At 38.8% G+C, this 23,748-nt stretch overlaps 2 protein-coding genes across 5 annotated transcripts in view; one reads left to right on the top strand and one right to left on the bottom strand.

Annotated features, from left to right (window-relative positions):
* kdm6a (lysine (K)-specific demethylase 6A) overlaps nucleotides 1-19,767 on the top strand; it is a 33,132-nt gene extending 13,365 nt beyond the window's left edge. For 2 of the 3 annotated variants that reach the window (XM_027164716.2, XM_027164717.2), the window contains exons 6-30: nucleotides 1,228-1,348; nucleotides 3,735-3,789; nucleotides 4,258-4,292; nucleotides 5,232-5,325; nucleotides 6,175-6,301; nucleotides 6,521-6,619; nucleotides 6,778-6,997; nucleotides 7,333-7,467; nucleotides 8,766-8,903; nucleotides 8,999-9,076; nucleotides 9,196-9,300; nucleotides 9,457-9,870; nucleotides 9,988-10,706; nucleotides 11,306-11,435; nucleotides 12,566-12,671; nucleotides 13,495-13,700; nucleotides 15,947-16,008; nucleotides 16,104-16,178; nucleotides 16,610-16,758; nucleotides 16,872-16,986; nucleotides 17,082-17,269; nucleotides 17,431-17,572; nucleotides 17,739-17,865; nucleotides 18,675-18,845; nucleotides 18,965-19,767. In XM_027164716.2, the coding sequence (XP_027020517.1) occupies nucleotides 1,228-1,348; nucleotides 3,735-3,789; nucleotides 4,258-4,292; nucleotides 5,232-5,325; nucleotides 6,175-6,301; nucleotides 6,521-6,619; nucleotides 6,778-6,997; nucleotides 7,333-7,467; nucleotides 8,766-8,903; nucleotides 8,999-9,076; nucleotides 9,196-9,300; nucleotides 9,457-9,870; nucleotides 9,988-10,706; nucleotides 11,306-11,435; nucleotides 12,566-12,671; nucleotides 13,495-13,700; nucleotides 15,947-16,008; nucleotides 16,104-16,178; nucleotides 16,610-16,758; nucleotides 16,872-16,986; nucleotides 17,082-17,269; nucleotides 17,431-17,572; nucleotides 17,739-17,865; nucleotides 18,675-18,845; nucleotides 18,965-18,994 (3,841 nt within the window). In that variant the 3' untranslated portion in view covers nucleotides 18,995-19,767. The remainder of the gene's footprint in view (nucleotides 1-1,227; nucleotides 1,349-3,734; nucleotides 3,790-4,257; nucleotides 4,293-5,231; nucleotides 5,326-6,174; nucleotides 6,302-6,520; nucleotides 6,620-6,777; nucleotides 6,998-7,332; nucleotides 7,468-8,765; nucleotides 8,904-8,998; nucleotides 9,077-9,195; nucleotides 9,301-9,456; nucleotides 9,871-9,987; nucleotides 10,707-11,305; nucleotides 11,436-12,565; nucleotides 12,672-13,494; nucleotides 13,701-15,946; nucleotides 16,009-16,103; nucleotides 16,179-16,609; nucleotides 16,759-16,871; nucleotides 16,987-17,081; nucleotides 17,270-17,430; nucleotides 17,573-17,738; nucleotides 17,866-18,674; nucleotides 18,846-18,964) is intronic. The other variant, XM_047815354.1, reaches the window with a different exon arrangement.
* On the bottom strand, nucleotides 19,610-23,396 carry dipk2b (divergent protein kinase domain 2B). Of its 2 annotated transcripts, none has more exons than XM_027164722.2 (5): nucleotides 23,075-23,396; nucleotides 22,461-22,725; nucleotides 22,022-22,159; nucleotides 21,241-21,529; nucleotides 19,610-20,351 (listed from the first exon to the last, which is right to left on the bottom strand). In XM_027164722.2, the coding sequence occupies exons 1-5, from the start codon at nucleotides 23,296-23,298 to the stop codon at nucleotides 20,005-20,007; spliced, it is 1,263 nt and encodes a 420-aa protein (XP_027020523.2). In that variant the 5' UTR covers nucleotides 23,299-23,396; the 3' UTR covers nucleotides 19,610-20,004. The 2 variants fall into 2 exon arrangements, with proteins under 2 accessions (XP_027020523.2, XP_027020522.2); XM_027164721.2 differs by having other exon boundaries at nucleotides 22,022-22,195; nucleotides 23,075-23,395.
* Between the last annotated feature and the right edge of the window lie 352 nt (nucleotides 23,397-23,748).

Below are 23,748 nucleotides of genomic sequence, written 5' to 3'. Positions count from 1 at the left end.
AAATCTTTAAAATTCCCTCAGACCCTTATTGTCGTATATTTTTAAGACCGTAAAAGACCGTACATGCAGGTAACAACTACGCGTAAAATAGCTCTTGAAATTTCACCACCGGTAAGCGATATACTTTAAGTGCCAGTCATGAATTGGTCTTTTTGCCCCGAGACCATTTGAGCTGGGACACATGGGAGATGTGCAGTCTGTTGAACACCTTTGTAAATATAACGCCTTGATTAGTGTATTTAGCTGGAATTCCTTCTCTAACCGCGCAACAACTTCTTGCAATTTGCACTGTCGAATGAGAGACACCCGGCTTTTAATCTTTTCAAATTAGATTTCAAGTACTATGTTCCTATTCATTCAACTTGAGTTCTCCGATGAATTTGTTTGTTTGTTTTACCCCAGGTTTTGCCACGTTAGCTTTCTCTTGTCCTTACTAAAGCCACTTTTAGTTTAAAGGAAGATTTCAGCAAGATGTTACCCATTGTAGACCAAATGATAATCTGTGTAATTGATTCTCTTGTACAAATGAGCACCCCATGCAGTGTTTAGATTGAAGTCCCTATTTTGTACATTTTTTTTAAGACACACATGCAGTGTGGGAAACAATGCAATAAAAATTCAGTAGTATGGTTTTGGACTAAAACCAGAAGAGCAAATATTTGTGTTCTGCATTTGAACTTTTAACAAATAAATCCTCCTCTTGTGGAAGTAATTTTTTTGTTTTGTAGTGCATTCTCTCTTGTACATCCTGTTTCACAGTCTGGAATCAGTCATCTCTGCAGCGAGCACAGCAGCAGGCAGGGAGGAGAAACTGGAATTTAAGTTCAATGAGTTCATTGAGCCGTGCTTCACACGAATGACTTGTTTGCATTCACTGAGGACACAGAAACAAGCAGAACCCTACTGCTACGAGCTGGCCACATGTGCAGTTTAATAGGGATTGTTTGCAGAAAAATGTCTGTATAGGAATTCTGGTGCTTAATCATGAATACCTGCTGACATGTATTTTCATTCTTGCCTAAAAGTTGCCATGGTAACCATTCTGTAGCTTCTGATGTCCTCTAGCATGTCTGCCCAGGTTAAATGAATACCTTGTTTACATCTTTTAACATTCAAATGAAACTCGTTCCAATCTTGGATTTTATTCCTTGCTGCTGGTTGAAATGGCTTTTGTAATGTTGGGATGGACTCTGTTTCTGCTCAAATACCTCTTTATTCTTTCTGCAGGGCGATAAAAGCTTTTCAGGAGGTGCTTTACATTGATCCCAGCTTCTCTAGAGCCAAGGAGATCCATCTGCGTTTGGGGCTGATGTTTAAAGTCAACACGGACTATGACTTGAGCCTAAAGGTTTGTCCACTTTCCTGTGACCATTTGTCTCGATTCAGTTCAGAGTATATTTCGGTGTTATACACAATTAAAATATCATCAGTGTGTGATGCATGATTTACAGAAATACTTCAGTATAAAAACTGTAGTTTAATATATTTTTGCATTTTAATTCCATTAAAATTGGAGCATATTTTCACACACATGCACACACACATGGTATAAGTTTGTGTGTGTGTTCGTATATGTGTAACAAACAACTAGTTGTTTATCCAAAAAAGATTTTCTTTTGTTTCCTGTTTTTTTCCTCTGGCCTCTACTACAGTCCATTGATGTTCAGAGATGGGGTCCTTTTAAGTGTCTTCGGAATCCTTTTCAGTGCAGTGGTTTGCATGCTGAGTTGCCATCTGGGTCATGTTGCCTAATAAGAGAGAAGAAGAGCCTGTGTTGAGGATTTAATGCACACTATTGACTTTGCATTTTTGTCCCTTCTTGTTGCTCAGCATCTGTTTATTCTCCCTAACAAAACATTAGAATTAGTAAATGGACTTCCCATCCCAGTTAGCATGGTGACACAGTTTATTGATGTGTGTTTGGGTGTTGTATATGAGTTGTTGATTTTACATCTGCAGTTCACCTGTGCATGCTCCTTTGCTGTCGAGTCTCCAGCGTGCTGTGAGCAGAGTGAGTAAAAAGCGAGTGAGTGAGCATTAATAAGTTGCTGGTGCTGCACGTGCAGAATGTCCTCTGTTCTCTGTGAGGGTGCTGAAGGCAGTTCTGGCTTGTAGCCAGCCTTCCGATTACGTGCTGAATGTGTGCGTCCCACTTATGCGAACAAAGGCAAGGAACCAACACTGCATCTCACAGCGCACCACAGATACAGCAAATGCGATTGTCTCTGCTTCTTTCTTACCCCCGGACCCTGGATATGTTTAATAATACACCATTTACAGGTTTTCATTATTTTTATCAGTGTATATAAAAATTACTGTCTTTAAATCTGTCTCCATTAATGATTAGATATTGAATCATTTTAGTATTCCAGCATGGTGGTGTTTCTGATGAAGAAGCCTACAACATGTGGGCAAGATTGTTTCAGTGCCTAACATGAACTAAGAGAGAAAGTGAGAGATGTTCCACAATTAGAAACAGCATATTGCTGCTCCCCCCACCCCAAAGGGATTGACTAGTGCAGCAGTTCTGCTGCTTCTCGTTTCTTCCCCCGTCTCTCTTTCCCTGGCTTTCTGAAGAGAGTACAGGCAGAGCTTACTGCAAGCATATGAAGTGTGTGATTAAAAAGCCTGGAGGTGTGTGTCTGTGAGTGAGAAAGGGAGCAGCATGTCATCTCTCAGCTGCTGCTCTCTTGAATAGTAATCAGTGTTGGAGGGAGACAGAAGCTGGCAGTCCTGCTGCATTATCTTCCTGCCTGCTGAGTGCCATAGAGCTCACATAGGATGGTCAGCTGGCTATGGGATCTCAAAACGCAAACTATATAGCACTTATTGCTAGATATTCTCCTGGTGTGTATGGGATAGGTAGGGACACTGTTGAATTTTTTTTTGTGTAGGGACATTTTTGTTGCCAGTATGTTTAATGGGTGTCTAATTGTTGACTGGAATCGACAGGACATGGGTAAGTGGAAAATGTTTCAGGTTATTTTTATCTGCAAAAGGCAGTAACACCAGTAAAGATTCCTTATTTTTATTTAGTGCATTTTTCTTTGTTTATTTTTAAATAGAAATGAGCTTTGATCTTGCCAGTATGGGTTATGAAGCTATTACTGGTGAGGTTCAGTATTCCTATTTCTGTGTACTGCAACATATTGTAATTCATGGCTGTATCTATTCAGTTGTTGCTATGCTTGCAGACAGGTGACATTTTCCCTGCAAAACCTGTTGTTTAATTAAGCTTAACTGTCAAACAATTTGTGGGCCATCAGTTTTGCTTGGATTAAATTTTTTTGCTCATATAAGATCAAGAATCATATTAAATAATATATGGAGTGCCTTTAAACCTTTCTTTGCCTGATTCTTTAAGTTGCTTATTTTTATTCCTGTCCAGTTTTATGAAATACCTTTGCTCATCACAGTGTAGATTACATTTGTTTGTTTGTTTATTTATTTATTTATTTTTAGAAATTAGCTAGTATAGTCGTTTTTGATTGTTTCCTCCAATGTTGCTTAAAATGATCGTGAATCGTTCACCTTTTCTAAGAATTCTGCACTGTTGGCAAGGTTGAGGTTGAAACTAAGACATCAGAGTTTATCTTTGTCTGAACATGATGCCCTCTTTTAAGAGTTTCTATGGGGTGTAAAATGAAGCTTTGTTGAAAACCCCTGTCTGTAAAATAAACCCATGTCTGTGAATTAACATGATCTGTAGTCACACCTTTTCTGTCGTCTTACAGCATTTTCAGCTGGCTTTGATTGACTCCACACCCTGCACTTTGTCTAAAGCTGAAAGTAAGTACCATTAAGCAAGAATAAAATCCTCCTTTATGCATATAATCCAGTTGCAGTGAGTATCTGCATGTGTCAGTGTGCCAGATTACAGTGGTGCTTTTATCAGTGCCTTTTGAGGAGAACTGATAAGAGACTAGGCAGCTTGGATACAAACGGATATTTCTGTAATTTATTTTTCCTCCCTATTGCCATTTCCATACCCCCTAAGACTCCAGTTGCCAAGGAAACTGCCTTACAGGATTCAGCCTTGTGCAGCTCTCCACACCAGCAGTAATGATGGGCTAGACGTGCACACACAGCACATTAACCTTCTCCCTCTCCCTCCATGTGCACCCAGCATACCAGTGAATATCTTTTGGTGTGGAGAGAGAGCACTTTTGATAGTGATTTTTTTTTTTTTCCTCTTCTTGTACCATTTTTGATGTGTTTCTTTAGTGATCGTGTTCTTTCTCTTTTTCCTTTATACAGTTCACTTCCACATTGCTCATTTATATGAAATTCAGGTGAGTGATGTTCTGTATTTTAATCGTTGATTTGGTTCATGTTTTTGTAGGAGACGACAGATCATGACCTGTTTTATTTAAAAAAAAAAAACCTCAAAAATAGAGCTATTTGGGTCAGTAGACCTCATGCACTGTGGCAAAACCCTCATTAGTGATTTAAATTTGTTATGAACCTTTTAGACTTGAATGTTATACGTAACTATTTTTGACACGACACAATTTACCCAAAAACATACGAAGAGAAATGCACTTCAACAGAAGCCCTGGGTATTTTCTGTGGCATCAGATTTGCAGGACTCCCCTCCATTTATGTTTCTTTTAGGAGAGTTCTCTAAATCTTTAACATCTTTGGAAGCAAGTGATTTAGACAGAAGCAAAATTAATCCATAAGAGAATCTTGTGATTGGAAAAGCGCTTTCTAGGCCAATAGATATTGCTGTCCTTAGCAAGGCCGTGATGGTGTATGATGTATGAAAATCATTTCTTTACTAGTACTTTTTACTTCAGAGTTCCTCTGTTTAACTGAGGTTTTAAAAGTATAAGAGAGTAAACACAGGAAGGCCTAGATGTGCTAGATTTAGTTTTCTGCTTGTGTGTGGACTGATGAGTAAGGGTTTCTGGTGTTTTTGCTTCACTCTCTCCGGGTCACCAAGAAAAATAAATAAATGTTGTGTGTGTACACATGTTAATGTGCTCTTAACCCAGTGGCTTGTTGAGTCTAGCCTGTCCTGTTCATTTCTAGACTGACCCTCCCCCAGTGCTTGTCTGACTTGTCATGCATGCTATCACTCTGTCTGGCCTGACTAGTTAAATCCAATCCTCCAAGCCAGCACTCTCATTGTAGTCAGTCTGAGGAGCCCCTTTGTGTCCACTCTTATGGGCCATAAAAGTGCTGACTCTTCTGTCTGCTAAACGTCCTGTCCTCACTTATATCTGCAGAAGAAGTACCGTGCGGCAAAAGAAGCATATGAAAGTCTGCTTCAGACCGAGAATCTCCCGGTACAGGTGAAGGCAACTACACTTCAACAATTGGGTAAGTTTTGCATCCCTCAGTTTTCTTTACTTTTATTTAGTCTGCTGTGGAGCCTGTAAGTGTAGTTCTAGTAGATCACTGTATATCATTAATAATTTTTTTTTCTCACCTTTTTGAGGGAGGGGTGATTTCATGGCCTAAATCTACAAGACCAATCAATATTCAGTATCTAACCCAATAGCTCTTAATTACAACACAATGAACTGTAATCTTTTTTTAAAAAAAAGTGTTCACTTATATATTTAAAAAAAAAGCTCTGATCCCAGATTTATTCCATTTTGTATACTTTAACTTACCTTAGCTGCACGAACGACCACACAAAACAGCCAACCCACCTGGTGTGTCTTTTTCACCTACCCCAACCATGGTCTTTTAAATCGCCTGCCAGTCTAGAATTTACCCAAGAAGTATGGCGGGGGACTCAGAGACGCTGTCATAAAACCATTTCCATGCTGACCTGTAATTGTCGGCACTCGTGCAGTTGCTGTGGTTACAGGCGTAGGCGCTTGGCCCAGATGTTAAAAGCTCAGCTGGGATCAGAGGCTAAGAGAGGCTTTGTCTAACACCGTCTTGCTGTCCTTAACGACCTCTGGCTGTCTGTTATGGGATCTTTTGAAGCTGCCTGTGGTAGTGAGAGAACCGCCTCTTTCTCATTTGTTTGTCTACTGTTACCTTTCAATTGGCAAAGATGAGCGAGTGAACAAACCACTTGCTTTTTGTGTCCAGAAGTTTTCCCAAGTGGGTTTTCTCAGGGGTTCATGGATACAGCTACACTGCTATGTTCTTGTAGGTCATTTTATTGTAGTGTGTAATAACTGGTTTGGTTGATTCCCTTTAATGCTTCTACAGGCTGGATGCACCACACAGTAGAACAGCTAGGAGATAAAGCTAACAAAGACAGCTATGCTATTCAGTGTCTGCAGAAGTCTCTGGAAACAGATCCTGACTCTGGACAATCTTGGTACTTCCTGGGCAGGTACTAAAACTTTTTTTTTAAGCATTAAGGTATTTTGAGAAAATATCTTGGTTTTGGCAAGCATTATTATATTTATTATGTAACATTGATATATAGGTCATAGCATGGTTATGTAATCTTGGACCTATAGTTCTGTTTTATTAATAATCAGTATTTCTGCAGTAACTGTGAGGGCTGACCCTATTTGGATAACCATGCTGAATTTTTCTCTTTTCACAGGTGCTACTCCAGTATTGGAAAGGTCCAGGATGCATTTATTTCATACAGGCAATCCATTGATAAGTCGGAGGCTAGTGCTGATACATGGTGCTCAATAGGGTAAGCACTATGAAGGCAGGATGTATGCAAAAACATATTCAGCTTACATATTCAGTACATCTTAAGATATTTGCTATTTGAGCTCTTGTTGACAGCAATACCAACATCAGTCTCCCTTGTGAGTATTTTTCCTTTTTTTCTGCTGCTCTGGTCCACAGTGTGTTATATCAGCAGCAGAACCAGCCAATGGATGCACTTCAGGCCTATATATGTGCAGTACAGCTGGATCACAGCCATGCCGCTGCTTGGATGGACCTGGGAACCCTCTATGAGTCCTGCAACCAGCCTCAGGATGCTATCAAATGCTACATTAATGCCACCTGCAGCAAGTCCTGCTCTAATGTTACTGCTCTCACTGCCCGTATTAAATGCCTACAGGTACTGACCATCACGTTTGACTATACTAATCTCTTAATGTTCAGCTTTTGGGTCCTATTTGACATAAAGCTCATGTTTAGTGTGTTCTTTTCCAAACTGTGCATTGTGTACATTTGTATCTTAATACCTGCATACAAGGTTTTTTTTTGTTGTTTTTTAAATACCTGAGCTGTTTCCAAGCCTCTTCCATTACCATCTTTACTTTCCAACATACTTCCATTACATGACCTGGAATGTTTGATTTTCCAATATGTATGGAGCTCTTTTTTTTTTTTTTTTTTTTAAATAATCAACCACTTATAAATTCAACTGTGATTTTTACACATCTTTTCTAGGCTCAGTTGTGTAATCTACAACAAGGTAGTCTACAGAGTAAAAGTAAAATGCTCCCTAGTATTGAGGAGGCATGGAGCCTACCAATTCCAGCAGAGCTTACCTCCAGACAGGGAGCCCTGAACACAGCACAGCAGGTGAGACCAGCTCAGCTAGACGGGCCTGTAGACATCCATCCCCCTCTTTCCACACCTTTTATGAGGATTCTAGTAGGGTTATTTATGTAATATACTATTGACGCTATACCAATGTGAGTTTCTCAAAGAGCTTTAGATGTATCCTATAATGATATAGAGATATGAAAATTATGTGCAAACACTGCAGGTGTTTGGAAAGTGTAAAATAAAATGTGTTTATGTATGTATGTATATTATATTATTTTATATATTATATTTTACACTTTCCAAACACTTTCAGTGTTTGCACATAATTTTTTTCATGAGGTGTTCAATGCCTCAGTGCTATTGTATTGTCTTATTGCTCAGATTTATTTATTTTTAAACAATACAGTACAGAATTACATGCTAGCTGCAAGACCAACCACACATTTATATTATTGCACTTTATTTAATAGCTTCTTATTGTAAATGTTCGTTCAGTGGGACTTGTATCCTGAGTATTCCACGTAATCGATCATTTTCAGAACCGATCCGTAGGAACATGACAAGGAATAAATGTCTGTAGGTGTTACAACATAAATGATAACAGGAAGTTATAATGCTAACCTATTTCAGGTGCGTTCCTTAAATGCAACTTTTAATGTTTAAAGTTAAATATGTGTCTTTCTTTATTAAATAAAAAATCGCAAACACTTCGGGACATGCTGCTTCACGCCATGTTTTATTCTTTACACTAATTTGTAATCCATGACCCAATCTTTGATGATTTAACAATTTAATTTTATTTGACTGTTGATTTCATCGGCACAACAGCTCACTCAGTCACTCATATCATTCATCATTACTGTTCATGGGCTCCACATGAACAGAAAATTATGACCAATGCACTAGATCAAAGTTGGAGATTTGTGGGGAATGCAGCATTTGTGTATGTTGGGGGACAGTTGTTAGGAGACACGGTGTAAAATATTTATGAATTCTTAACATTTTCCCTTGTGCAGCTGATTTTATGTTGAAGTGGTGTGTGGTGAATTTGATGTGTGTTAGTCTCGAATTGTCTTAATATGCGTTTTTTTGTTGTTGTTGTTGGTCATGTCACTATTCCATTATTCCTGCCAGAATACTTGATTTGCAAGGCTTGGAAAATGTATGAAAATAAAACCTTGATTTTTAGATTTCACCACCATTGGCTCATAGCTTTCAAAATTAAAGGAAGCCCTTTTTAAAAAGTTTACACTGACCATGTAAACTCCAGTAAACTCCTTTGCTGTGTGACCTTTTCCAAGCTGCTGTCTTGTACTTCTTTTTACCAATAGCAAGCCGGAAAAACTCAGCATGGTGAAGGTCAGTCCCAGCTCCCAGCACAGTCACTGCCTCCACACATGCTTTCCTCTAGCCAGTCAAGTGACCAGTCCAGTCCTAGCAAGAGGAAGAGAACTACCAGTCCATCGAAGGTATACGTGTTCATGTATAGTTTAGCACAATTTAAAAACTTAACAAACATAGCCTTATAACTTGTTTTTCCCCATCCCATTAAACAAATGCACAGAACTCTGCTGATCTCTGCACCACCAATCCAGTACAACAGCAAGTTCCTAACTGCTACCTAAATCCCCAGAAGCTTCAGGTTGGTAGATCTTCGTCTCCTCCTCCTTCACCTCCTTCTTCGCCTCCACGTCCTCCTCCTTATCTTTTTGAAACGGGACATTTGCAGAATTAGACCAGTTCTGTTTTTTGTATTTACAGCTCCTGGAACAGTTGCGGGCTAACAGAACAAACCTGAAGCCAGTGCAGCTTCAAATGTTAGAACAGTTGGAAAAGCAACTCCTCCTTATGCAGCAGTCTCAGCAGGTGTGTGTGCTGTTACATACAAATAATTGCCATTGCATAAATGAATTTTTTTGTGTACGTGTTCTGTTTTTGTGCATTTTTTTATATGCTTCTGGAGTTCAGTGTAGAAAATATTGTATAAAACATGTAAGACTTTCATTCATCCACATTAAACAGATGAGACTCAATGCTGTTGGTGAAGTGCGACCCAGCTTGTCCAACGGACCTTGTCCAAAAAGTGACCCATCACTGCCTGATTCAAAATCGCTCCCATCCCCACGCCATACACCAGTTGCGCTCTCTAACGCACCGAACACCACGCAGCCCTCATTTTGTACACCCTGCACCCTTCAACCAATGGCCAATGGACCTGCTCCTGCGAGCCCTTCCCCCTGCAGTACTGCTGGAGCCCTGGGTAACACAGAGAGAAACTCTGTGGGCAATAATCACTTACCAGGGCAAGGGAGCAATGGAAATGTGCCTTACCTGCAGCAAAACGCACTACCTCGTAACTGTGCAACCCCTACCAGCAGCAGCAGCAGCACAATGAATGATCAGCTGTGGAAAAGCCAACATGTCAACTCCACTCAGGTGAGAGACCCTATTCTTCTATAATGCCCACATTCCCAATGGCAGAAATATTGCCTTGTCATTTATCTCACAAAGCTACAGAGATAGCTATAATTTTTGTTTTCTTGTTTTTGACAGGGGCTTAACAAAAGTCCAGGTTCGCATTTAGCAGGTCCCAACGGTGAACGGGCACTTTCTTCCACAGGGACGTCTCCGCCTACCTGCACAAGCGTTCCAAATGAGTGTGGATATTCTTCAAAGGAGGCTCTCAATCCCCTTCCCTCTCCCCCTGTCCCTCACTCCTCTACCTCAGGTGGACAGCAAGGCCCTGCTCCGACCAAAGAGAGCATGCCTTCCTCAAATGGGCATTTGGCGGGGATGCCCAACAGCACTGCCACTGCAGGACGGCCTAATCACGTCCATCAGGGCTCGGCAGGTGCTCCTGTGCCCGAACTTTGCTCACCAGCTCAGCTCAGTCCAGACAATCTTCCACTCTCTGCCTTGCTTATGGGAAAAGCCAGTAGTAATGATGTTACTAAAGACAGTGGGGTGGTTGCTCTTGGCACAACGGTTAACAGCATTCACCTAAAGATGGGCTCTAAGACACAGGAGAACTCTGTGGCTTCATCACCATGCTCAGCCATGTCTACAGCCACACCTTCACCTAAATCTGCAGAGCACAACAGCGCTGGCAGCCTTAACAGCCCCAGGCTCAACGGAAAAGGCCTGGAGGACTCGCAAAGCCCAATGAAGGTGGACTCCCCTTTAGTCTGCTCTAAAGCTCCAAACCCTACGCTTGTTCCATGGGCATCTGTCTCCATCTACTCAAGCTCCAGGGAGGTGCTTAAAGCCTGCAGGTGGGCACCAGTGTCCGTCATTAGATGACAGAAAATGTACAAGCTAGTTTTGCTAGGACAAGGTAGTATATAAAATTCCTTGGTCCCAGGAACTTATGCTTTTGCTGCATCTGTAACATTTAAAATTTTAAAACTGTTTATGAAATATAAAGGTCACCTATGCTACTGGGTCAATAGTTAACTTAAATTTTCTGCTCCTGAGTGCTTTACTGAGTTTTATGCGAATTTAATTGGCTTTGTTATTAGAGGTATTAATGCATGATGACACATTTGTACTCTTGTGACCCAATGTAAGCATTCTCCAAAACATTTTTTTTAATATCTGCCGAGTGAGCAGTGATTTTAGATTGGTTTATTGTTGCACAGTACACGGTCTGAGTTCTGACCTTCAAAGTGAATGAGAGATTAGCAGAGGCCGGTTTCTTTATCTAAAAAGTTAGTATTTCCATAATTATGACACTTTCTTGTGCATTCTTGGAGATAATCCATCAGATGAATATAAAGAGAATTCTTTTGCTTGAGCCATTCTTCTATTCCACAGAATATAGTCAGTAATTTATCAATGTTAAATTGGGATGGTGTTTTTTTTCTTCTTCCAGACACCTTGGGAAAAACGGTGTATTCACGAGTAGCATCTTATTGGACAGGTGTCCCCCTCCAAGAGTTCCTTCTTCACCCTTTCCTCCACTACCAAAGGACAAACTGAACCCCCCTACCCCTAGTATTTATGTGAGTACCTCATGTTCTTTATTTGTGCCATTGATGACACATTGATTTGTGCAGTTCTTGACTTGGCTCATGTCTTGGTCATAAGCCAGGACATGTTAGTCCTTTATCAGGCAATCAATTGTGAACAAATTGAAGGTACATTGTGCCATATATTATTAGGTCAATAACCTTCATGTTATCAACCTTCTTCCACAATCCACAAGCATGTCAGCCCAAAATGGTGATTTTATTTTTTTTCCTTTTTGCATGCGATTCTCATCTCTACAAAATTAATTTCTGGTTTAAACACAAATGTGACATGGCTGTATTTAACTCAAACTCAGTCTGTGGTCAAGCCAACTGTGGTTGAAAATGGAGTGCATACAGTGGTTTATGAGAACTACCCTTCAGATGGCTGCTGTTCCAACTTGCTATGAATTCTGGATAGTGTGACAATATTGAGCAGCTGTGCATCATTGGCTGTTTGTAGTATTAAGTTTACACAAGCCAAATGAAATGAGGCTATAGGCTGGATTCATCATATTTTCCTTGTGTTTAAAATGTGCTATAAGAGTTCTTTCTGATTAGCTTACCTTTTTGGATTATTAAGTATGCATGCTTTGAGGCAATCAAGTTCCCACTTGCAAAACCGTATGTTGCATATTGCATGCTCTACCACTGGGGATGCAGCCTGTTGTGTAAAAAGAGGTAGAGGTATAGCTAATAATGAATATCAAATGGAAAAATACATCAGTAATGTGTATCGTGGCAAAAAAAAAACTGTCTTGTTTTTATGTGCAACAAAAGATACCTTTATCATTTGTGTCCTTCTGCTGGTTTTTGTTTTGGAACTTTTGAAGAAAAAATGCAAGATTTATCCAACGTGCTTTTTGATGCTCTTTAAGTTAGGAAATGTGAAAACACTGAAATGTAGGGATGTCACTGAGTGTTAGTCAGATATAGATTATTTTAAGCCAGTGAACCATACATGTAGAGGAAGTGGGGTAGAGCATTGGCTTGTGCATGATTTTGTAGGTCATAGTTTCCTCAGAAAATTAGGTCTTCCTACATGTCACCTATTAGAAAGGTTGCAGTCAAAGCAAAAGTTGCAGCGTGTTATTTGTTTAACTTTGTGTTTAAACTTCCTACAGTTGGAGAGCAAGAGGGATGTGTTCTTTCCCCCACTTCACCAATTCTGCACTAATGCGTCCAACCCTGTTACAGTTATCCGAGGCCTTGCTGGAGCACTTAAGCTGGGTATGTCTCCATATTTCTGGATTTGTATGTCTGTCTATATGACATTTCTGCTATGGCTTTAAGCACATATCGCTCATGATTGATTGTGCTAAAAAGTAGCCATTTTGGGAAGCACCCGAGTGTGTATTAACTGATGGCTGGTTTATTTACACGTTACAAGCTTGGGAAATATTAAATTTTTTTTTTAGCTGCCAGTAAGTGGACTTTTTGCTGTTTGTGTTTTATACATTATCAGATCATACAAGGCAACAGCACCACCTGTAAGCTAAAATTGTCATTACAGGTAGCATCTAAAAAAAAAAAAAACGCCAGCTACATTTGGATAGGATACAGTACTTCCCACAATAAGGCCTGCGTTTTAGCTTGTGACCATGAGCTGTAAATTTGCCACAGGGGGATTTTTTATGAAAATACCCTTATATACACTGTTACCTTAATTGATGTCTGTTACACCGTTAATGTCCTTATTGTTGCAATGAGTACCTGTCATTTCCTGGCTGCTGTCATTGTACACATCAAATAATTGGCTGTCTGGCTTTTTAGCCGTTGTGCATTCACTTGAATCACATTCACATGTGTTCAGTCTAATACCATGCTGCCAATTTGTCGTACTGCCAGTGCTTTATTATTCTGATTTGTTTTTCAGCTTGAGATGATTTATTGCTTTTGAATAACTTGCTTTGTGCCAGGTGTTAAATCTTTGAAAGAAGTATTCATATTGCCTGGACGTGTTTACCTTGACATGTGACTGGTTGTATTTGGGGAATTGGCTAATTACACACTTCTTACTCTTCTTTCTTCCCTCCTCTCTCCTGTGGCTCAGACCTTGGTCTGTTTTCCACTAAGACCTTGGTGGAAGCAAACCCAGATCACCTGGTGGAAGTGAGGACTCAGTTCTTACAGCCTACCGATGAAAACTGGGACATAACCGGCACCAGGAAGACATGGCGCTGCGAGAGTAGCCGATCCCATACAACCATCTCCAAGTATGCGCAGTACCAGGCTTCCTCTTTCCAGGAGTCTCTGCGTGTAAGTACCACCTGCTCTTCTTCTCCTCGATTAAAGCCATTACAGTTCTATGTTGTGTGAATGTTGATTTTTTTTTTCTTCTTCTTCTTTTTTTTTTTTTAGTCCAAAATTTCCTAAGGGTCTTCAGTCTGTTTCATCAGTTTGATTTTAACTTGTTCCAAAGCTTACTTCCTATGTAGCTGAGATTTAGGTGATGCTAATTCAAGTAATTGCTGTATGTTTGACACACTAGACTATCAAAGGATAGCATTTCACAAGATATTTTGTCACATGGTTGCAATGTGAGGCTACTTCATAAGCATTTGTAAGATCCTCCCACATCCTGATGCTACGTTCACATGTAGTGATTTAATAGTCACTGTACCGTGAAGTTACTAGTAGGTGTTCCTATTATCGGTTGCCATAGTAATATTTATCAGTTTTCTTGCCAATGTAGTGTGACTTTTTGCATGGAGAGGGTTTGTATATAAAACGCATTGTAGCAGACAAGATAGAATAGAAGTGGTGTGTGCTTTCTACAAGTGATAGATAATGCATGTTTTACTTTCTGTAGCCAACACTGTACCTAGTTTCTCCATATTTACATATATTTAAACTTTGTCCCTTCTCCTGACATCCAAATCTAGTTTCCAGTGGTGTTGGTCATGAGTATGTCACTTGAGAGCACTGATTTTCATGAAGAGCTGGTGATTTCCAGAATTTTCTGTGTCAATGTATTTGTGAATGTCATGATGTATCATGATTTGGCCCATTCACAGTGAACCTTTTGTCACAAAGTAGTAAAACCAAAATAAAAATGTTCAACTGTAAGTAAGCAAGCAATCAACCAGAGACCCCAGTGTTGAAGTGAGTAATTAAAAATTAACAGGTCGCAAAATGTCAGAGTAAGGGCTGGTTAAAACCACTGATGCCCATCATAAGGTTTTTTTTTTTGAGAGAAACACAGAGTTTTCTTATTGTCTGGGGTGCATTTCATCCTAAGATTGAAGGGATGGACAAAAACAATGGAATGACTAATACTGAGGAATATTAACAGATTTTTAAAAGCTATACTCTGCTGGTGGAAACAGTTCTGTTCACAATGTATAACCGAGTTGTTGTTGCCAGCATTTTGCTTGGCCCCTGTTGTTGTTGGAAGGTTTACAGTTTTGGTTAATGTGTTTTATTTGTTTAGTTATTTTGTACCAAGACTAGTAACTGAAGAGTGATGGCAGAACATTTTAATTCTATTGATGAGGTTAATCAAACTGTGTGTATTTGTTATGCCTGTGGTGAAATACGTGTTAAATCAGAAGGCTCGCACAAATAACCTTCTCAAATAATTAAAAATATTATGATTTTTTCCCTAGCTCATTAAGAGGGCTTTTTCTTGGTTTGTGTGCTTTTTAGAGTACATATAAATGGCCAAACGTATGTGAACACCAGACCATAAAACCCATTTGTGCTTGCTGAACCTCCCAATCCAAAAGCATAGCATTAATTTGGCTACCATAACAGCCTCCATTCTTCTGGCAAGGCTTTCCACTAGATGTTGTAACACGTTTGTGGGTATTTGCTCATTTTGCCACGGGAGCAATAGTGTGCTCAGGCACTGATGTTGGGTGAGTAGGTCTTCGGTGGAGTATCGGTTCATCCTAAAGGTGTTCATTGACATTGAGAGCTGGGATGTTGGCAGGACACATGAGTTCTTGGACATCATCCTTGGCTCACCAACCTTTAAAAAGTTGCCAGAGACATTGTCATGATGGATCCTTTTGATGGCTGTGTGGGATGGGCAGTGCTCATATGTTCAGGTCAAATGTGTGCATGGTTTTGGCCATATAGTCTATATGATGATGATAAAGGTTTGATATTTGATCATACAGTATATCAGTTGATCTAATTGGGCCAAAGAGACTAAAGCATGAAAATACTTTTATTTGCAGTAGATAACTTGTTGTGGAAATGTTAAGAGACATAGTGACCCCTACTGTCATGTCTATTATCCCCACCCAGTGCAAACAGGACATTTTGCATCTTGTCTGTCTCTGTTGTAGTGATTCAGCTTAATATGATTTTAAAGCAAGTTCTAAAGTTCTAATCTGCAGAACAAGTGCTGTTTTAATTATTCAAGTTGTTGTGTTTAATTTTATTGTTTTTTTTTTTTGACATTTTAAGTTTCTATAGAAGTTGTAAGTGTTTTAAAGTAATATGCATTTTACTAAATAATTGGTTAAACATTTTGTCTCTCCTTGACTTGTTTTCAGGAGGAGAATGAAAAGAAAGGACAGAAGGAGCACTCGGACTTGGAAACAGCTCCTGCAGAAAAGTAAGGTGGATTGTAGTACTGCATTTTAAATGCATCCAAGATTTATATAAAATGATTTTTTTAAATATCTATCTATTTATTTATTTACCCCCTAGTTTGGTACGACGACGAAGAGGTCCCTTTAAGCACATCAAGTTTGGGACAAACATTGACTTGTCAGATGAGCGAAAGTAAGTGTGACACTATTTTGAAAATAAATTCTTAATATCGAATGTTAGCATTTAGTTTGTTAGCATTGTTTGCATGCTGCAATTAAGCTTCTCAAAACTTCACATTAGGCCACACAGCCATGTTCTTGAAAAACACATGATATTGTAATCTGTAACCTGTGACACTACATACTTTGTTTGTATTAGTTTCAATTTGCAGTAGAAGAAATCAAACATCCTCTTAAAAACTATAAGATAATTGAAGAAGCAGCCTTTGAACACACACAGACGTGTGTTTGTTTATATATATATATGTATGCATGTATGTATGTATGTGTATAATATATTTATATATTGTACATATACATATATGAGAGAGATAGAGAATGATGTGATCAGTGTGTACATTTATTAGCTGTGATACTTGATCACATTTTTTGTGTGTTATGCAGGTGGAAACTGCAGCTGGCTGAGTTGAGTAAGCTGCCTGCATTCGCTCGCGTTGTTTCCGCAGGGAACTTGCTCACTCATGTGGGCCATACTATTCTGGGCATGAATACTGTCCAGCTCTATATGAAGGTCCCAGGCAGCAGGACCCCAGGTCTCTGATGCATGCACGCACCTGTGCAATTAACAATATAACATATTGATAAATTTGCTTAATGTTCAGCATTTTCTTTTAAATGCTGACATGTCATTAATATTGTTTTTCAGGTCATCAAGAAAACAACAATTTCTGTTCAGTCAACATTAACATCGGCCCAGGAGACTGTGAGTGGTTTGCTGTACCCGAGTCGTACTGGGGTGTTCTGAATGACTTTTGTGAGAAGTAAGTCAGTTGAAACTACAACTTTATTTTTATACTTTAGGTTTATACACTACGTGTGTATTGACCTCTATACCAATTGTTTCTTAATTGTATAGGAATAGCATCAATTTCCTGATGGGCTCATGGTGGCCTAACCTGGAGGACTTGTATGAAGCTAATGTGCCAGTGTATCGCTTCATCCAGAGACCAGGAGACCTGGTGTGGCTGAACACGGGCACAGTACATTGGGTGCAGGCTATTGGCTGGTGCAATAATGTAGCCTGGAATGTAGGCCCTCTCACTGGTAACTAATTTATTTATTTATTTTTATTTATTTCATTTTATAAATACCTTTTATGATGTTTCCATGCAAATTAGAATTGAATGAAAAGTGGAACCTAATAAAACCATTGTCACAATATGTAAATTGTTATTGTCATTAACATTCTCTCTCTCTTTCTTCAGCATATCAGTACAAGTTGGCAGTGGAGCGCTATGAGTGGAACAAACTCCAGAGTGTCAAGTCCATCGTTCCTATGATTCACCTCTCTTGGAACCTGGCCAGAAACATTAAAGTATCAGACCACAAGCTCTTTGAGATGATCAAGTGAGTCATCCTGATCATGGTACAACCCATGCCAAGAATATGTACTTCTCATGTGACCTGTAATTAATATCTTGAAGTATTTCATTGGTCTTAGGTCCAGGTGAGTTTAAACTATGAAACTGATTGACTGTGGTCATTCTCATCATGTGTTTTTCTGTTGTGGCAGGTACTGTTTGCTGAAGACACTGAAGCAGTGTCAGATGCTCAGGGAGGCTCTGATATCTGCAGGCAGAGAGATGGTGTGGCATGGGAGGACTAAGGATGAGCCAGCACACTATTGTAGCATTTGTGAGGTATGATGTGACACTCATTCTGGAGAAATGTGCTACAGAACATCTCTCAATATGATAAACTATTCCTGTAGATCTTTGGTGTGTTGATGCCTGAGCTATACTTTAGATGTAGATTCTATAGATTTAGAACTTTAGATTGCCTTGACACGTGTGACTGTGTGAATTGAGCAGATCATTTTCCAAATGTTTGTGTGAAGATCTTGTTTGCGATTTGATTGGTTTTGAATCAACACAGACATTCTCTTGATCATGTCTTTTTGTATAGCCAACAGCTGTTAAACTACTTTTATCAGGAATTTTTTTATTAACAGACAAAATATCTTAAGATAACAAAAATTACTTCCTTGCTTATCAAGATATTAATGATTCACCATTTTCAACCCTGGCTTTTGTGTCTTTGGGGGTTTATTTGCAACAGATGTAAATGATGAATGACCCATGGGTTTCTGTTCCATGTTGCACCACTAGGAGGCTCTGAATTACCATTACTTCATCAAAAGGCCCCTTGTTTATCAAAGATGCATATGGTCAAATGTTAACAAATGATAACTTGACTTATGGTCAAACTCCATATGCAGATTCCACCATCGGTTTCATCTTTGGTATACGTGTACATGAAATTCCAATCTGGCTGAAGTGCATGTGCTCTTGTTAAAGATTTGTGCAGTTTTCTTTATATTTTAGTCGGACAGAGCTGCACTCATCCGCGAGTTGCTTTGATGGATACAGGTGCAACATAACTATTCATTAGTGGTTGTGTATTTCTAATAATTTTTGTAATTCCTTTTTTTTTTATGGTCCTCTTTTAGGTGGAAGTTTTTGACCTACTCTTTGTCACCAGTGAAAGCAACTCGCGGAAGACGTATGTGGTGCATTGTCAGGACTGTGCTCGTCGTGGCAGTCCAAACCTTGAAAACTTTGTCGTTTTGGAGCAGTATAAGATGGAGGATCTGATGCAAGTCTATGACCAGTTCACATTAGTGAGTCAATGCCTTTAATTCCTTCAGATAGTGTTCACATCACTGTTTTGCTTTTCATATATCGTATGATATAGTTGTGTACTTCGTTTAGCTAATTTGTTTTACTCTTTTCTCAACAGGCTTCACCTCTGCCTTCCTCCACATCTTGACATTAACATTAACAAGTTCTAAAGGAAACTCCTCTGGAACGCAACATAACTCTTTCTGATATTCAGGAGTAGTGACCCAGTTCCACACCACTGGTTTCTGTAGCAAATAGCACAAGGCTGCTGGCTCTAAACTGTTTGTCTATGCAACCCAAATACAGAGCATCACCCCCACTGGTCTGGAGTGGGCAAGTGGGCACCTCTCCAGTCTATTCTCGGACTATTTTGACTGGCTCAGCACCACTCCTTAGAGGGAAAAGGCAAACTATATAAAAAGGACAAATCAGTGAAAAATCTTATATTACAACTGGCAAAATCGCTCAAACTACTGATGTGTCTGTTTCCTTTTCTTTCTATTCTTTTGTTTTGAATCTGATGAATTTCTTTCCTTAAGTGATTTATGTATGGGGTGATACATGACTATAGTTCCTTGAATTTCTTTCTCTACTAAAAGAGTACTAGGGTAGCTGGTCTTTCTTAAATTTCTTTAGGCAATGAAACTGAAAAAAGAGAATTATAATGTGAAGGTAATTCATTTTTTTTTTTTTTATCAGTTTATGTTAGTCTTTATATATATCGTAAGGGAAAAACAGCCAAGTCACAAAGAAACATGGGTTGCACATGGCTAATGAGTAAACTTTAATTTGTACTTTTTGTTATGTTTCTAATCTTGTAAATTTACACTATTTATAAATGTGTATTTATTGCTTGAAAATATTGTTGATGGAATGCTGTTATTTTTTGAGAGTACATGCCATTAAATTTTATGGAGCAGCGTCGTTTTAATCATTTCTCTTGTTTTCTATACATGGATTATACTGTTTAGTAAGAAATGTACGGAAAACACTGTCAAACTGTTTGACAGGTGTTTGAGTTATTAAACAGTTTAAATGGAAATGTGGCTATTGTGTGATATGTGAACTGTAGAAATGATGCAGCAGAAAATCTACAGTATATGTAGTGCAGATCGTTCTCACAATTTGGAGTTACTGTTGATCACAAATATTGAAGCTCTAGAACTTGTCACTATACCTGCATTCAGGATACCTGTATCCGTAATCTATATTGCATGGCCTGAAGGGCTGCAGTGTGTCTTTAAGTATTTGAACAGCTTTGTGTATCCTGTGATCAGATTGTGTTGGGTCTGCACAAACGATCAGCTCTGCGAAGACTCTTCCGGGCAGTCCAGACAATTTCACATCCGTAGAAGTGAGCAGTTTGGGCAGGACATGTCTACAGATTAAAGTAAAGCTCTGTGAGGGACGAATGCTCTCACAGGGAGGAGTTCTTGTGCAGGAACCACTCAGACATGAGAACACGTCTGTGTAGTTCTCCTGTGGGTCTGCTTGACTGCGGAATCCTAGGGAAGGTACGTGGGGGTTATTGCAGTGTTATTTTAACTAATTGCATATTAATCATTAAAAACATACCATCATGAGTAAGGCAGAAGGCTTAAGATCATAGCAGCTATACGCAGCTATACAGCTATCAGTTTTAAGCTGATTAAAAAGTGGAATTTGCAAAGTAGCATTAGGAATAAAGATAAAATTGTTTTTACAACCAAATGTTTAATGTATGACTATATATACACACACACACACACATTATTTATATATATATATATATATATATATATATATATATATATATATATATATATACACACATATATATATATATATATACACACACACATATATACATATAATTACTGTGAACTTGGACCTAATGTGTTCTTTTGGTGAAAGGTTTAGGAACAAAATCTGTACTTCAAATATTCATAAAAATAAATGTGGGCAGCCTGGCGCTTGATTTTTTTCTCCTAAAATCTAAACGGATGCTGGGCTGCAAAAAAATGAAAGAACATCCATTGTAGATAGGATGCTGGAATGTTTTTATAAACATTTTCACATATTGTGCTATTATTGACTTATAGAGGGTTAATTTAAATGCAAACCTTAAAAGGTTTATGATATATTGTTTAGCAGTGCATTATAGCATCCCTTTTAAACATACTATGGCCAAATTTGAGTTTCAAATACTAAAAATCCTACAACACATGATTTGTCTATCAGATTTGATTTAAGAAAAATCTTAAGTGAATTCAGATTTGTTGATTTCAGGATCATAATCTTTTTATGTATGGCTCCATATTTCCTTGAAAGTGTCCCTTGTTTTCCAAGTTCACATGAATAAAAGCTTTGTCATAATGCTCACATTAGCATTTCTATTGTTTTAAAATGCTATACCCTCTTGCAGGTCGATGATCCCAATTGTGCTGGCATCCATGATGAAGATTCTTCCATCCTCTGCTATACCAAATATGTCCTCTGAAACACTGGTGTAGAAAAGGCGGAAGTGGAGGCTATTGAAGGCTAAACTTTGGGTGATGTGGAGGATCTGGTAGGCAGCATCAGATCTGTGTGCCAGTGGTGCTGGGTACAAGCTCCTCAAGGGTCTGCTGCCTGCCCACATCATCAGCCTGCCACAAGAACCATGATAGCGTGGGAAGGGCCAGCCCTCAGTGCCTGGAAACATCTAGAGCAACACAACAAGGATGGGGAGGAGGATAGCCTACTCAAGAACTGAATCACGTTTTAATATTTCTAAATGTTTAAAGTTTGAGTTTGGTTCCAGCATTCCTAAGTGCTATTTCATGGATTTTTTTCCTCTAAAGATAACATTCCTCCCAGAGATAATCTGAGGAACAATTAAGGCTGTTAAATAAAGATCCTTTAAAAAAAAAAAAAAAAAAAAAAGGTTTAATAGATTCTACACATCTATAAATATGTGAGTGTATATAGATTTTTATTTGCACTCTTAGAACAAATGTCTAGTTACTTTATACTTTAAATAGAGGTTTCTAGAGAAGTTTTTTTTTCTGAATTTGAAACCTATCTTTAACCTTTAAGGATTTTCTCAAGGGGCAACATGAGTGCCGTTTTTTTTTTTTTAAATAATAATAAATTTAAAGATTGTAACATTCTTTGCATTGGTAATGAACACACAGAAACTAATCATGTTTTATACCTGCAGTATAAGAGGCTGTTGATTGACAGCAAGTGTGTAGAGCAGTCTGAGCTTATCCTTACTAGTGAAGTGCTTCATCTGCACACTGCCCACATCAGCCACTTCAAAGTAGCGGTGCACAATCCGATCCAGCAGCCTCTGAGATGGGCAACGCAGCATTGGTGTGACCAGTCCCTTAGGACAGAGGACAGCAAACACTCTTTTCAGAATTATTCAGAATTATTCATCTAACTATTATAAGCTAAATCATTGCCATTGTATGTACTTATTGAATATTGAATGTATTTTCTATGGGAATCATTATTTTTCTTGAAAAGCCTTTTAGAGAACCACAATAGTAAAGAAATCATAAATCCGAAGTATTTGAAGCAGCTCAGCCTGACATTTGTGCATTAAGGTGAATTGTGTAAAGCTCAGAAAGGTACAGATGGAGACAGACCTGCACCACACTGGGTAACAGGATATTGGACTTGGCCAAGTTCTGGAACCGTGATGTTGCTCTCAGAACTGCTTCAATGCTGCAGGATTTCCTTTTGCCTGCTGAGATGCAAATGCTTTTGTCAGCCAGCTGGTGCAGGTCGGGGGAAACCAGACGTGACAGCACTACGGGCCTCCAGGTTTCTAAATCATCTGTGTAATTTGCCTCATAAGATGTCCTGTTATCTGAGGGCAAAAGCAGTTGATGTGGCAGCCACCTTTCAAACCTAGTGTGACATCAAATTAATTTCACATTAGACCCTACATCTAAAGCATTTTTTCAAGCAAACTATTTGTTGTTTTTTTTCTGCTCTGTTTTCAGTAGTTTAGGTGGAACTAAACAACATGTATCTACTTCAAAGTTTTTTTGACTTGATTTTGAACAACTGTCATCAAACCTTTTCTTCAGTGTTTATTCAGTGGTGATAGAAACACTTGATTTTTGATTGTTGTGTGAACTGTAGTGTATACACACACACACACACACACAAATATATATATATTTGAATGGAAACAGAAAAAAAATACAACCTTGAAATATAGTTATATAGTTTTTAAACTCAGTCACTACCTTACCTTATTTGTTTTTTATAAAGCTTCTTGCATATGGAAGTACCCACACAAGCATTGCATTTATCCAGACCCAGGAAGCCCCTGGAAAAGCTGTTGATGTCCTGTGATAGTACTGTTGAAGGAGTTGAGACCACCAGAGGCAGTCCCAAGCAGAGAAACCAATTGTGCCACCATGCTCCTAATAGCACTTCTGTAGAGAGCATGTACGAGAAACTCCTCAGTGCCATCCCGGCATGGTGTACAGACCTCTATCTTAAGCGGCCTTAAACACCACCGAACAGAGTTTACGGTCTTAGATCTGTGGTCATTATACTGAGAGAACAATATCTGTATGACCACTACCACATAATGCCACACCTCCCCAGGAAACACATGGAGGATACTGATAACCATTGTTGTCATGGAGACTCTTCCTCCCTGCGGATGAATAGACCCTGGGTTGTATATGACCCAAGCCAAACACTGCTAAACCCAACCTAAACATTGTAGACTTGTGCAACTTTTTAAACAACAGCAAAATGAGTCTTATGGACAACATGTAATATTTCTGTTTTGTCTGTGTTCACTCTAAAAATTTTGCATCAACCTCATGTGAATAATCAGATGGATCAAATGTAAGTACAAATGTAATGTACACTTATAAATATTATTAAATACACTATGTATGTTTGTTTATA

The sequence above is a fragment of the Tachysurus fulvidraco genome, chromosome 6 (assembly GCF_022655615.1).
Source record: "Tachysurus fulvidraco isolate hzauxx_2018 chromosome 6, HZAU_PFXX_2.0, whole genome shotgun sequence".
NCBI classification, from domain to species: domain Eukaryota; kingdom Metazoa; phylum Chordata; class Actinopteri; order Siluriformes; family Bagridae; genus Tachysurus; species Tachysurus fulvidraco.
The sequence above is the reverse complement of the archived record's forward strand: the minus strand, read 5'-3'. Positions and strand labels throughout refer to the sequence as shown.